At 47.4% G+C, this 15,565-nt stretch overlaps 1 protein-coding gene across 1 annotated transcript in view; it reads left to right on the top strand.

The window, feature by feature from the left end:
- The window catches only part of HS1BP3 (HCLS1 binding protein 3), a 78,974-nt gene that overhangs the window by 281 nt on the left and 63,128 nt on the right, over positions 1–15,565 (top strand). The window contains exons 2-4 of the mRNA XM_018568174.1: positions 1,233–1,398; positions 8,071–8,278; positions 9,863–10,088. Of these exons, the coding sequence (XP_018423676.1) occupies positions 1,233–1,398; positions 8,071–8,278; positions 9,863–10,088 (600 nt within the window). The remainder of the gene's footprint in view (positions 1–1,232; positions 1,399–8,070; positions 8,279–9,862; positions 10,089–15,565) is intronic.

Genomic DNA, 15,565 nt, shown 5'->3' with positions numbered 1-15,565 from the left:
CTGCGGTCCTTATTACCATCCGTGAGCCGTAAGGTCAAAGAGTCCTAAAAAATGTAATATCTGACCCCTATGACAAGCACATATTGTATTTTCTATGTATTCTTCTTGGTGTGCTTTGTGTATTTTTTCCACATAATAAGAGTAGAGCTGTGGGAGGGGCCCAGCTGGCTCCACCCACTGCAAGCTGCCTGTAGAAACCTAGGGAAGGGGCGGAGACAAGACCAGTCACCCTGTGCAATCAGAGAGAGCAACAGTCAATGGTCTTTATTACAGGAGGGGGCGGAGACTAGACCAGTCACCCTGCACAAGGAGAGAGAGAGAGCAGCAGTGACCGGTCTTTATTACAGGAGGGGGCGGAGACAAGACCAGTCACCATGCACAAAGAGAGAGAGAGAGCAGCAGTGAGCGGTCTTTAGTACTGCCCTCTCTCCTTGTGCAGGGTGAGTGGTGTTGTCTCTGCCCTCTCCTGTAATAAAGACTGGTCACTAGACCGCTCACTGCTGATCTCTCTCCTTGTGCAGGGTGACTGGTGTTTAGGTAGGTGCGGGTGGTCGCAGGGGGATCACGAGTTGCTGGTGGTGCATTTTAATGGGGAGGGGTTGAGGGTGTAGGTGGTGCACTCCCAGCTTGGTGCGGCTCGCACCCAGGTGACACCATTGCAGGGGGTGACACCAAAATGGCAGTCATTGGGGTGTCACTCCCTCTAAAAAGTGTCAGAGAGAGGCATACCTCATCCCGCCATGTAAACGTCGCCTCCTGTCCCTGCTGGCGTCCACCAACAAGATGGCTGCCGGCAGGCGTCAATCAGAAGGCCGTGCATGCACAATGACGACACGGCTGGGTGTCACCTGGTCTGGAGACCGGGTGACACCTGGCCTCGCATCGCCCCTGGGGTCTCCCAATAAAATGCCACCTGAGGCAAAAACGTCAGCCTGCCTCATGATAGGAATGGCCCTGCTTTCAGGTATGCCATTTAAAGGGAGCTCAGTTTCCCTGCACTGCACCATTATTATTATGAAGGTGGACTAACCCTTTAAATAAAACAAGGAAGGGGGGGGGGGGTAGTGGTTGTACTTTGGCTGCAGTTCTAATGGTTCTATTGACCCAGGTGATAGAAACCCAAATCCTGCAAGAATGGTTCTCTTTATAGTCCAGTATGGATATTGCTTGATTGCTTTATGTTGCCGGGTGACCCCGTATCCTTACCGCAGTTCCCTGTTGTCTTTCCCCAGGCAGGTTCAGAATGTGCACACAGGCCTTGACATGTGGGTTCCGGAATACCAGGAGATTCGCGGCAGGATGATGACCGGCCATGTGGAGTATCAGATCATTGTCGTCACCACTCTCCCCGCGTTCAAAACGGCTAAACACGAGCCGAAGGATGTGGTCCAGTTTGTGGTGAGTACGGCTTGATGGTCTACAAGTCATTGAACAGTATTGGTCAGACCTGGACCTGTGTCTGTTTGATCACCCCATACCCCAGGAAGGGGGGAGACAGACCTGGGCATTTATTGGCCCCCGGGCCACATCCGGCCCTTTGACTGTCTGTGTTCGGTCCGCAGTCTGGACACGAACTGAGTGGCGGTTCTGTCCGGACTGTGATAGCCAACCTACGCTCGGTTATGGCGGGCTGACAGTAGATGCGTGGGCCTCCAAGGCAGGTGCATCCACAGCAAAGCAATTGCCCAGCACAGGTTCCCCCTCCTCTTCAGACGTTGGTTGCTAGGACTGCTGGCATCCTAGCAACCAATGATGTCAGGTGTCCACAGGCCCGGATTCCCAACAAGGCCACCGAGGCCCGGCCTTGATGGCAGGGAGAGTAAATCCGGCCCTGGGTGTCCACCTCCTCTGCAGGCATTGGTTGCATTGGTTGCTAGAGTTCCTAGCAACCAGTGACGTCAAATGTGTTCCTCTGGAAGTCCCAGTCATCCCATAACATCTATCATGTTTGTAGACGGGGCGTTGCGGATGGTTGGTGACACAGCTCTGGCGTGTTCCCCCTCCATGATGAGACAAATACATGTAGACGTGGCTTTAGATCTGTGATACTCCAATTTGCCATTGGGTTAAAAATAATAGAATCTAACACTTTAGTATGCGGCCCTCATTGTCTTAAGCCCTGGGCTAGGGAGAGGGGCGCACAATCCACCGACGCTCTTTGACTTGGGATACAGTTACCGTTCTTGGCATTTTTTCTGTATTTTGATGGAGAGTCGGGTGACATCAGATTGATTCCAGACCCTTCAATGGCATTAACATCGCGAGGAAACGTGTGAAGCCATGCCTGGTATTAAAACACCCCAAATTGAATTAATAGTATCTACTCCTGGCACGCAGCGGCCATGTTATTTTCATTTGAATTCTGATCTACGACTGCCAAGAAATAACGAGATGATATAAGGCCTGCCAGGACTCGGGTTTAAAGGAGCACACCCTTGTGGTGCCGCAGTACAACTGACTTAAAGGAAACTTGTATCGAGAGAAATATGGAGCCTGGCATTGCTGATTTCTCCCAGGTGCCCAAGTTATAACCTTTTCTTGGTGCCTTGTATCCTATATAGACTTGTATAGTGTTCATTTACACCAGGGGTCTCACACTCATTTCACTCGGGGGCCACTTGAGAAATTATTTTCTCCCATGGGGGCCGCTTGCCAAATTTCATACTTTAAAATAAAATGTAACTATATCCGGAATGGTACTAAGGACACCAATACACACACAATAAGTCCCTATTCATATCTGTAAGTTAAGGTGTGATTAGGGATTCCTCTGTCAGGAACTTACGTTTCCCTGCAGCAGGAATCCCTAATGTGGCTTTTACAAGCGGCAGCTGTCACCCATTCATGTTAATGATCAGGTGACAGCCGCTGCATGTAAATTCTAGAAGTATCCTGTTGCACTCCTTACCGATTTCAGAAGACCTGGAAGATCAGGCGGGTGCTTGAAATGACCACGGGTGGCACCGTGTATCACATGCAGTCCAGAAAGGTCACCAGCACACCATTAAGGTGCCCACACACTTTGCCATTATTGGACGATAATCGTATGCGATTGACTTTTCGTTCGATAATCGCAAGGTGTGTGGGCAGTGTGCAACCGCAAATACTGTACAATCGTAAGACTTAAAACTTTCAAGCATGTTCAAAAACCGATAATCGTAAGGTGTATGGGCACCTTTATGGTGTGCTGGTGACATTTCTGGACAGCAGCTGCATGTAAGCGCCTGCATACCACATGTAATGGTATGTGATATGATTACATGCGGTAAGAAAGCACACCCCCACCCCCACCCCAGCCCCAATGCACATTAAAAAAAAAACTGCCCTGAAAATATAAAATAATGCACAACCCCATACACATAAAAAAACTGCCCCTGCACATATGAAATAATACACCCCCCATAGACATTAAAAAAAACTACCCCTGCACATATAAAATAATACACCCCCCATACACATAAAAAAACTGCCCCTGCACATATAAAATAATACACCCCCCCATACACATAAAAAAATGCCCCTGCACTAGCTCCAGCCGAAAGGATCTCAGTGCTGGAGCTGACAGGAGCAGCTCTGCGGTCTGCATCTGACCCAGGTGCAGACCGTGTCGCTGCTCCTGCAAGTCAGGTACGCGGTCCGTGACTTGTCAGCTGGCTGCGGGCCACATAGTACCGACACGCGGGGCGCAATTAGCCCGTGGGCCGGTACTTTGAGACCGCTGATTTACACCGATCACCCATAACATTATGACCACTGAGAGGTGAAGTGAATATCATTCATAATACATTGATTATCTGGTTACAATGGCACCTGGAAGTGGGGGGGATATGTTACAATGGCACCTGGAAGTGGGGGGATATATTACATGGACACCTGGAAGTGGGGGGGATATATTGGGCAGCAAGTGAACGTTTTGTCCCTGAAATTGATGTGTTGGAAGTAGAACAAATGGACAAGTGTAAGGATTTGAGCGACTTTGGCAAGAGCCGGAATGTGATGACGATTATTCTTACTACAGACAGGACCGGATTTACCCTCCCTGCTGCCCCAAGGCCGGGTTCCGCAATGTTAGGTGGGGAAGGGGATGGACCTGCTGGAGTCTAATTGCAAGTGATCTAGGTGACATCGCCATGATCACTTGTAAAGAAACAAGTGGTTTCCCCTATTCTTCATATAGCCCGGCTTGTGCAAAGCAGGGCTAAATGTAGAAAACAAATTACCGCCCGGCGCCCGGAACTCAATGTTCCGGCCGTCGGGAGACTTCAAACCTGTGCCGCCTCTCAAGATCAACTTTACTCAACTTTTAAACCCCGGGGGAACCCTTGAAATTATTTTTAGTTTCCGAGGAACCCATGCTAAAAATGATTGCCGCACTGCTTATGGTACATTAGCATGATCGGTATGTCGTTGAGAGTTTTAAATAAAAGAAAAATGATGTTGTACCTTGAGTATTTGACACCCAGGGCAAATACTCCGTAATAATTTTGAAATGAATAATAGTAACAGAAAATAAATGCAGTGAAAAATGTGTCCTCTAACACCAGTGGTGGTGTCCACCAACACTGATGGTGATTTCCCCCAACAGCAATGGTCCATGCACACTGCCTGGCCAAAAAAAAGGTCAGCACCTGGAGTTAGCTAAGCAAATAGGTTGCTTCAGTTCGTCAGGCCTAGGTTCAGCAACATTATGTCTCCCAAAAATGAGGTCAGCTGCTACCTGAATATACTGAATGATCAGGTTTTTCCATCAATGGATTTTTCTTCCCTGATGGCACATTGGGCATATTCCAAGATGACAATGCCGGGATTCATCGGGCTCAGATTGTGAAAGAGTGGTTCAGGGCAGTGGTGTCCCGAAGCTGGGTGCCACCCGGGGACGGAGACCGTCGTGACGTCATCATGCAGGCGCGTGATGTTGTCATCAGTGGCGTAACCAGAGTTCTGGGCGCTTATTTCTTTCATCCCAGCTGGGCACTGCTCTGTGTCCCAGCGGGGATGAAAGGAATCACGGCCGCGCCGACAAAACGGCAGGAAAATGTCACTTTCGGCATTTAGCCGAAAGTGCCATTTTCGACCGGCGCCCCCCCTTCACTGTTTGCCCGGGGCCCGCGCCCCTGCTGCCCCCCCGGTTGTTACGCCACTGGTTGTCATCACACATACGCGATGGTGTTTTTGACGCCTGTTGGTGGCCATCTAGGTGATGGACGTCGGCAGAGAGAGGAGAGGACATTCACCCGGCGGGATAAGGTATGCCGCCGGGTCCCCTCCTCTCTTCTGACACAGTCGGGCTCTCGGTCCGTGACCGAGTGCCCGACATTTCATAAGGGGTGATACCAAAATGACTGTCAGTCATTTTGGTGTCACCCTCCAATTGTGGCACCCAGGTGCGGGCCGCACCCCCCTTGTGACGCCACTGCTTCAAGGGGCATGAGACATCATTGTCACACATGGATTGGTCACCACAGAGTCCAGACCTTAACCCCATTCAAAATCTTTGGGATGTGCTGGAGAAGACTTTACACAGTGGTCCGACTCTCCCATCATCACTACAAGGTCTTGGTGAAAAATGAATGCAACTCTGGCGGGAAATAAATGCTGTGACGTTGTATAAGCTTATGGAAACGATGTCCGGGCGAATGCGTGCCGTAATCAAAGATAAAGATGGTCCAACAAAATATTAGCCTGTGACTTTTTTTGTCCAGGCAGTTTGTTGGTCAGTTTTAAATAGCCACTCTGCATTGGTGGTCATTGTAGGTGGGAGATCAATGTGCCACTGCTCAAGGAACTCATAGAAGCCTCTAAGGAGCCCTGCTAGGGAAAGGGCGGGTTAGATCTTCTATCAGGTTTTTATTTTGGCGTCCATATTGAAAAGAATTCCTCTCACTTCCAACAGGATATTAAATGATGGGAGATCTCTCCAGCGGAGTTGGGAAGAGTTAGAACTTCCGGCAATGTTTTAATGTTGATGTCTGGTGACTCCCATTTCATGTCTGGGCATCACATGGACAGGAACTATGAAATGTCCCTAATGGGGTCACAAGCAGAGGTATAAAACATTTTAAAATCTTCTACACTACAAAAACATTTGGTTGAGGTTAGACTTCAAGACCTTCATCTAGTTCCAGTTGCTCATTTCCCTGTCGTGTACCTGCCTGTAGTACAGCGTTGACTGAATATCAACCAATCCATTGTCCTCTCATTAGCCAACTACATGCAGGTCCAATGATATCACGCCTTTCATTGGTTGCTTGTCAGTTGTGTGTTTGCTCCTTTTCTTCTTTCACATTAATTTCCCTAATTGTCTTTATATTGCAACATGGAAGATTTATCCTTTCTCCAAGGTTATATTCCCATTTATTATCACTAAAATATTTGATCCTTTTATAATGTGAAATCATTCAAATGCATTATATCATGAATGTGTGTAAATGTGCAATATTGTCGTTGTCCAGCAGAGGGGGCTGAGATACTGTGCTACGTACGAAGAAAGTTTTGTGTGTGTGGTGTTGAAGGTTTCCAGTAGAGGACAACATTTGGGCGATTGTCCCGTCATCACAAAAATAAGGCAAAATAAAGGAAGAGTACAGTTTCTATAGTTGAATTATAGATTTTCTGGCCATGTTCTTATATTTGCATGTATTTTTTGATAAAAACTTTGTGTGTGTATATATATATATATATATATATATATTACACAATTCTATCTCAAGCTGTCTGTTGTTTGTTAATCCATGGGGTATAAATATGCTTTATGAATTTTGTTTTCCCTCTCAAATTGCAAATTGGACCATGCTTTGTATAGACTTCTTTTTGGGACTTCGTGGATTAATTGCAGCTTTAGGATTGCTTATAGGATGCAGGCTTCTAAGCTAGGGACACCCACTGGTCCAGACTGACATCTACCCATGAAGGCATTTCAATATTTGCATAACTCCTCCCAAGAGCCAGCCCACTGCTTACATCTTGAGGGCTCTTGAGAGGAGTACAGAAACAGTGTGCTGTGATGTTTTCAGTAAGCTATGTTTTTAGATTGTAAGCTCTCACAGGCAGGGCCCTCCTTGCCATCTTGTCTTGAATCGTATTGTAATTGTTAGCGATGCACCGATACCCAAGTGCGTCCCGAGGCTGGGTGGCACCCGGAGCGGTTACCGCCATCGCGCACGCGTGGCGATCTTCTGATACCTGCCAGCGGCCATCTTGGCGATGGACGCCGGCAGAGAGATGAGCGGACAGTCACCGGGCGGGATAAGGTATGCCGCTGGGTCCCCTCCTCTGCCCTGATGCTGTCGGGAGTTTGGTCCATGACTGAGCGCCCGACTTTTCAGAGGCGAGTCATTACACGGTACCCGGCTTCCTGATTGTCCAGGAAGCCAGCTCCATGCTCCCTCGTCACCAGGTAGCATGGAGCTGACTTCCCAGCCAATCAGGTAGCCAGGGGGCGAGTAATGACTCCCTCGTCACCTGGTGAAGAGGGAGCATTTAACCGGCTTCCCGGCCAATTAGGAAGGCGGGCGGCGTGTAATGACTCACCGCCCAGCTCCCTGATTGGTCGGGAAGGTGGCCAATCAGGAAGCCGGGTGGCTAGTCTTTACACGCCTCCCAGTTTCCTGATTGGGCACCATAGAGACAGATTGCAAGCTAATCATTACACGCCGCCCAGCTTCCTCAATGGGACTTGGATTATCGGTGCATCCCTAGTAATTGTAATGCCCTCCTTATATTGTAAAGCACTGTGCAAACTGTTGGTGCTATATAAATCCTGTATAATAATAATAATAGCCATAATATCACTGGGTCTGAAATAAGGTGTTTGATGAAAATGGTTTTCAAAAATTTCACTATCGTGTTGATGAGGAGGACAAAGCGGAACCAGGTAAGGCAAAATATAAGCAGATTAAACTTCAGCATTAAATGTTTTCTTAGAACCGATAGGCGCCACGTGTGTAATTAGAAAGTAATGTTATTGGATATGCTGAGGTTTGTCCTTATGTCTTTATATTGTTTCTGGTCCGGCAGTTACCCGGGGGGTATGTGTGTCTTTTCTCATGGGCTGTCGGTTGTGTTTTGCAGGTGTCCAAGAAATACAGCGAGATTGAGGAATTCTACCAGAAGATTTGCTCCCGTTACCCCAAGAACTCGCTGCCTCCATTCCCCAAGAAGGTGTTATTTGTTGGGGAAACAGATATCAGGGAGAGAAGAGCTGCTTTCAATGACATTGTGAAGGCCATCGCTCAGGAGAGAGAACTGTCCACCTCCGCTGACCTGTGCGATTTTCTAGGTGTGTGCCAACTGAAGGGTCACAACAATACTTTTAATGGTTCCTTTCAGCAGCCATCAGAGTTCTGGGTTATAGGTAGATGGAAGAGAAGATTGGGTGACCAGTCAAAGCGGACTTTTTATTAAAATGTGAGTTATTGCTATTTTGCAGAGTCCCAATCCCCATGTTAAAACATTAGTAAAAAAAAAAAACCCTCACCTTCTGGTCTTCTCGCCAAAGTGTTGCTGACGTCACTGAGCTTACCACTGAGTGATGTTACCAAAAACTGAGGATCCCAAGTTTACCAGAAATGTGCTTCTTGCAAGATTTAGGTTCCTCAGCTCTATCAGAAGAATCCCACCAGAAGGATCAGTGATGTCACTAGCACTTAGATGAGGGCATTGGAAGCCAGAGTATAAGGTACAGAACCTTTTCATTCTTCTCCATCATCATTTTTGTAATTTTTCCAAGAGTTTTTACATGGGGGGATGGGGCTCTGGTAAATCGTGGTACCTTACATTTCATCATACAGCATACTGTGTGGTCAAAGGTTATGGACAACTTGACCATCACGCCTATATGGACAGAGTTATGGACATCCCTCTAAGGGTTTGGGTGTTTCCATCGAAGGGTCCTGTTATTTCTACCGCTTACAAAGACATTTTAGATAATTGTGGGCTTCCAAGCTGATGGGGACAGTGGGGTAGACCTTTTTCTGTTCCAGCATGACCAAGGCCAGCTCCATTAGGACATGGTTTCATGAGTTTGGTGTGGAGGAACTGGAGAGCCCTGAGCTCAATCCTACCGATCACCATTGGGATGAATAGGAACACTGGTTGCAAGTCCGATCTTCTCATCCAACATCAGTACCTGACCTCACAAATTCTGTTTTGGCTGAATGGACACAAATTCCACAGATACATTACAAAGATTTGTGGAAGACCCTTCCTAGAAGAGTTGATGCTGTAATAGCCGCAAAGGGCTGTTCCAGCATGACTGTACCCCTGTCCACAAAGCCAACTTCATAAATACATGGTCTGATGGGTTTCATGTGGAGAAACTCAAGTGTCCTACACAGAGTTCTGACCTCAACCCTACTGATCACCTTTGGGATGAATAGGAACACTGATAATGAGCTTGGTCTTCTCATCCAACATCTGTAGCTGACCTCACTTCCTGTTCTGCTGACAATGGTTTCACCAGACAGGAAATGGGGCAAAATCTGCAACAGAGACATAGACAGTAATACAAATCTGAAAGGGGGTTAAGCCTTCCACTACTCTACTAAAGGAAAGCACACAACCCAGAGAAGAGGAGAGCTCTGGAGCCTTCCAGAGTAAGAGATAAGGGAAGTATTACAGCTTATTCCTCGACCCCTAGAGTTAACAAAAATTTAACCCTTGCAGGTGGTGGTCAGGCGGGGGAGGAGGGGGGTGGAGGCTACTGTAAGTGTACATTCAGCTTTAAGGTTCACATTATAATTGTGTTTAAAATGCATTAATATGTCATGAATGTGCACCCTTGCATGTATGTGGGTATGAATGGGCCCCCATGTGAACTGTCTTGCTGCATACCTTCTAATGCCTTGTAAAATTTGATTGACAGGTCGTATTGTCGGCAACTTTGTTGAGGCAAAAGGCTCAAGGCCTTATAGGAATCAGCCAGAAGATGGAGATTTCTTCAAAGATGAAGAACCACCAGAAGACGCCATTTTGCAAATCGCATCCAAACTGCGAAATAAAGTGACTGAACCTCAAAAGAAGGAGGTGGAGGTGGAGGAGGAGGAGGAAGAAGAGGAAGAAGTAGATTTTGATCCACTGGGAATAATGAAGTAAGTTTTCTGTTTCTTGTCACTTATGACTGATAACTTATTAAAATGAGTTTGTCACTGCTCAAGGAACCCCTAGAAATCTCTGACGGTACCCTGGGGTCCCATGGAACCATGGCTGAGAAAGGAGTAAGGGCAGGGTATATAATTTGTTTCCAAGAACGATCATTTCTTGGCAGACCAATCAGTGCCCATGCGTTAGAAGTCTCTTTTCCTGTATGGCAGGGGTAAGCAATTTTGGCACTCCAGCTATACTGAAGCGGCAAACCCCATCATGTCTCTGCCACTGGGAGTCATGCCTGTGGCTGTCAGTCTTGCCAATGTCTCATGGGGCTTGTAGTTTTAAAACAGTTGGAGTGCCGAGATAGCCTACCTATGATCTATGGGTACTTTCAGTCAGAAGTCAGACCAATCTGTTATTGGGTAAAGGAACCGAATAAATCAATTCATCACTGCTCAAGGAACCCTTAGCCACCTCTGAAGATACCCTAGGGTTCCATGGAACTGTAGCTGAGGAAGGCTGCTGTAAAGTGTAAGGCCAGGGCATTTCATTATGACCATTTGTTTCCAAAAATGATCATTTCTTGGCAGACCAATCAGTGCCCATGTGATAGAAATCTCTTTTATTCTATGGCAGGGGAAGGAAACTTTGGCATTGCTGAAGCTACAAACCCTATAATGCCTCTGCATCTGGAAGTCATGCCTGTGGCTGTCAGAGTCTTGCAATGCCTCATTGTTCTTGTAGTTTCAAAACAGTCAGACTGCCGAGCTTGCCCACCCATGGTTTATGGGCAGTGGGGAAGCTATACATTCTGTCACCCGGGGCAAAGGCTCAGTAGAGAACCTATAGCAGAAGCCAGGCCAAGCTGTTATTGGATAAGTGTTATTGGGTAGAGAGGGGTGGACCACTCCGGCCTTTGAGCTGTCGTGGAACTACAAGTCCTATGAGGAATTGCAAGACCGACAGCCACAGGCATGACTCGCGGAGTGAAGATGCACATACTAATGCAAATACGCGTCAGGTGCACCTGTGTAGGAAAATGATGACCGCGCCACACATGTTGGGTATCGCCGCATACACCAGAGTGAGAGCAATAATTCTAGGACCAATATTTGTGGATAACTCTGAACTGATGACCTGTACAGGCTTTTAAATCGTTGTGAATGGACAATTTGGGGTAGGGTATTTTTTCGCCGTATCACGGGGCACCCAGTTATTCAGCTTGGCATGTTGGGTATCAATTTACTCAGCACAACCTTCTTTTTTATATTTTTCCAAAAAAATGGGTATTATATTGTGTTTCTGTGCATTAAAGTTAACTTAAGTGTAATTTTTACTCAAATTTTGGGTTTGATAAAGAGTTGCACTAATACTGTGTGACGTAAACATTTGCAACTGCCGCCATTTTATTCTACAGGCACTCTGCTTTCAGGAAATAATTTGACTTCATTGTAAGTCATTCTCAGGCTTAAAATGTAGATTATAACTTGTGCAAAAAGGCCGACAGGGTAAAGCTTTGTGAATTGAGTCTAATGGCTTCATTTTCTCCTCTACGGACCTTCACAGCAGTGGCATAACAATCGCCGTAGCGACCCAGCCGGGCACTATGGGGCACAGGGGGGCCCGGCCAAGAACATCCCGCTGATGCCGTGTGGGCCACCTGGGTCGCTATGACATCTTAGGCTGCTGGCGGTCACTGGCGGGTGTGAGGAGGGAACATGTCGCTGTTAGATCACTGACAACCTGTCAGTGATCTGTGCAGCGGCGCGTTCCTCCTAACAGCCGCTGCTGTGTCAGTGACAGCCAGCAGCTGCGGAGGAGCATGCTGGGCCTTGCGTCGGCAGTGAAGGAGGAGGTGAGGCCCGGCGACATAGGAAGAGGGGCCAGTGACGTAAGAGGATACGGGGCCCGGCGATGGAAGAGGAGACAGGGCCCCGGCGACCGTGCAGGAGGAGGTGGCGGACAGCAGAACGGGGCTGACAGGTAAGAGGTGTGCAGGTGTGTCGCCAGCCCACCTGAGATCCTGCAGAGCCCACCATAGAGAGTCTATGGTGGGCTCTCTAGGGTCTATGGTGGGCTCTCTAGGGTCACTCTCTGGTGAGCTGTGTGGGATCTCAGGTGGGCTCTGCAAGGGGCGTAACTAGAAATCGCAGGGCCCCATACAAAATTTTGCTATAGGGCCCAGTGATTTCTAGGTACGCCTCTGCTTCACAGGTAATGTCAGCCAGAGGCCAGCGGTAAATGTCTGTGTGCTGATTTTATTGCTTGATCTTATATACAGAAGTCTTCAGAATTTGTTATAATAATTTGCATTCAGAAAAGTCAGCTGATCGATGCAAACGAACATTTTGTGACCTGAAAAAAAGAACTTTTGCTCTTGTACTACCCTATGGCCACACGAGGGAGCCGTTGCACAACATTTCCTATGATCTGCCCCACCAAGTGCTGTTGGGATGAATTGATTGCAATGTGCCATCCTGAAGCTTTGCTTGCTGCTGTCTCGGTCATGCAGTGAAAGTCTCTTGCTGCTCTGCTGCTGTCATTTGCAAATTGCATATTAGTATTATCTGTCCGCATTGGATTACCCTATGGGTGTCATATAATGGGTTCAGTAACTATCATTGGTAAAGTTTCATGTCAAGAGACTTCTATACATTGTTACAGTTTGTACATACAACTGGATCTGTCCATTGCTGCAGTCATTGGTGCGCCATACAAAGGAGTCTCACTACTTTGGCTGCATTTTGTGTAAAATAAATGGGAGAGTTGTTGGGGTGGTATATTGGCATGTCTACAGCATGTGGGCATTGAGATCTGTGACAGTTCTGTTGTATTTATTGTAGAAGCGTAAAGCCTTTATAATGGAGTCATTGAGCTCCTGCAGCAAATCAAATCAAGCCCGCCTCATTTCCTGGCTGGAGGACATCCAGCGTCTTCTAGCACTTTCCACCCCAGCCTGACTGTCCCTGGCCCCGCCCTGTCCATTCATTGGATTCCAGTTCTTTCAATCATTGAGGCTCAGCATCACATGTGGGAGCTACCCAGTGAAATTTGCATGCGATTGCAGCCTGCCTAGGGACCCCACGCCTCCAGACTGACATCTACCCATGAAGGCATTTCGATATTTGCATAACTCCTCCCAAGAGCCAGCCCACTGCTTGCATCAGGGCTGAGGGCTCTTGAGAGGAGTACTGAGGAAAGGTGCTGTGATGTTTTCAGGAAGCTATGTACAGCACTCTGTCAGCTCCTCCCATCAGCCATTATCTGCCTGCATTGCATAGAGATGCACCAAGACCCAGTGACATCACTGGGTCTAAAATAAGGTATGGAATAAAAACAATAAGGTTTTATTTAAAAATGTCATCAGCATGTTGATGAGAGGGGAGGGAGGATTAAAACAGATTAAACCTTAGTTTTAAATAAAATACAGCTTCACAGTTTTGTATCCTTTGTTAGCTCTCGGTGCTGCTGATCTCATGCAGCCCATTTGCAGACACTTCCTGTCTACGTGCACTCCAGAGATGGCTGCCTGGCATTTCACAAGGTGGATTTCCTGATGGTGACAACAGCAAATCATGACTGCATGATGTGTGTTAAAACGGCCACGTGTAGTCTCCAGTGTGACAACACAAGAGCACAAGTGGAAGACGGGGACAGAGCGTTGTCACCCTATAATAGGAACGAGAACCTTCATGGCAGCATCAGCAGGGATTATTTTAATGAATGCTGCAGAACAGAGTCCTGAGTGGGAGAGCCCCGAATGTGACAGGTCCACTTGTATGGGAGCCTATAGTATAATGATTGACTGAAATGTGCTGTGTGAAGGGTTGTGGTGCCTAAACATAGAAAATGAGCACATACCATTGTTCTTGTTTCCGCCGGCCGGTACTGAAGCACTTTTTATTTCCAGACTTGGCTTTCTTTTATAATTTTTGTTTTAGTAAAGTAAACCCGCCCAAACTAAATGAATTGTCGGGATCCAGAGGTCCCTTCACGGAGGCTTAGAAATGTTCATGAGCACCCCATGCATGCACCATTTCTGGCATTGCACCGCAACACACCGCATTTGTCCAGGTACAGTGCTGGACATATCCCAGGAGCCGGGTCGCCAGTGCTTGCGCCCAACTTTTGAGGTTTACTGTAGCTGATGTCAGTGGTGCTCCTAAAACAATTCCGCTGGCTCCTGGTTTGAACAGATTGGTTAGTGGATTGGACAGGCTGGCTCCTGGTTTGGACAGATTGGTTAGTGGATTGGACAGGCTGGCTCCTAGTTTGGACAGATTGGTTAGTGGTTTGGACAGGCTGGCTCCTGGTTTGGACAGGCTGGCTCCTGGTTTAGACAGATTGGTTAGTCGTTTGGACAGCGTTGAGTCATAATGAATAGGCTGCCTTAACACAACGCATGTTAAAGTGTGAATCAGTCCTCAACATAAAAGCTATGTCCAAGAGCAGCCACAACAGCTTGCCTGCTATTGTCATATCTATCCATTCTCCTAAAGCCACAATTACTAGCACTGTAGTACTGTACATAGTCCACAATACCTATATATGGAGATGACTACATCGGATTTAAACTACAACTCAGAATCTGTTTATCTTCCTGTATATCGGAGATGACTATTGGTGTGAGGATGCATTGCCTGTTCTAGAGAGGGAAGCCCCCCGCCGTGCCTCCACTTCCAGGTTACCATCGTATTATTATTAGCAGTTGCTATTTTTGATCCATTCTTTGTAGAAGATAGGAGGAAATCTCGACCCTTTCCAACGTGAGAAAATCCAGAACCCCGAAGAGATCTATAAAAATATTTCTGCAGCTGTGAGATAGAGAATCACAGGAAGTCTGGGGGACAGGACTGCTACTGCCATTAGGTGAGATGAATATCCCAGGGATGGATGTAGAGCAAAAGAAATGAAAAATAGTTCTACATAAGAAGCAACATCAACTCTTCCAGCTGCAGATACTGAGAGCATTACAGCTGTGCTTAACGCAGAACTCCGGGAAGAATGCAAAGCTACCTTTGCAGTTGGTCTGCCCCCTCCCCCATTTCAAGTGTTAAATGCATGTTTTTTTCTAAGGTACCAGGAAAGTCTCTCTTATCCCTCGGCTCCCCCAGCAGCCGGCGCTCTTTTTTTTTTCTTTCGACACTCCACGTTGTATGTGGTCCTTCACTGTGCAAACTTACAATGCCGGACTGGTCGTTCCTCAGGCGGCATCTCATTGGGTCAGGTGTGGGGGGGCGGGGCTATAACAGGCAGAGCAGAATGGCAGCTTTGCTACACAATGTTTGCAACGTGCCTGCTGACTCTTTCCTGCCAGAGCGTCCCAGGTGGCTAAGAGCCGGGTGGGGAGATGTGTAAGGGCCAAATATATCTCCCCGCTCAGCTCTAAGCAACCTAGTATGATCTTGCCAGCATCTAAGAGCTGGGTGGGGAGATGCAGAGCCCTTACACATCTCCCTGCCCGCCTCTTAGCAACCTG

Source organism: Nanorana parkeri, unplaced genomic scaffold (genome assembly GCF_000935625.1).
Source record: "Nanorana parkeri isolate BGI_ZX_2015 unplaced genomic scaffold, ASM93562v1 scaffold1149, whole genome shotgun sequence".
Lineage (NCBI taxonomy): Eukaryota > Metazoa > Chordata > Amphibia > Anura > Dicroglossidae > Nanorana > Nanorana parkeri.
The sequence above is the reverse complement of the archived record's forward strand: the minus strand, read 5'-3'. Positions and strand labels throughout refer to the sequence as shown.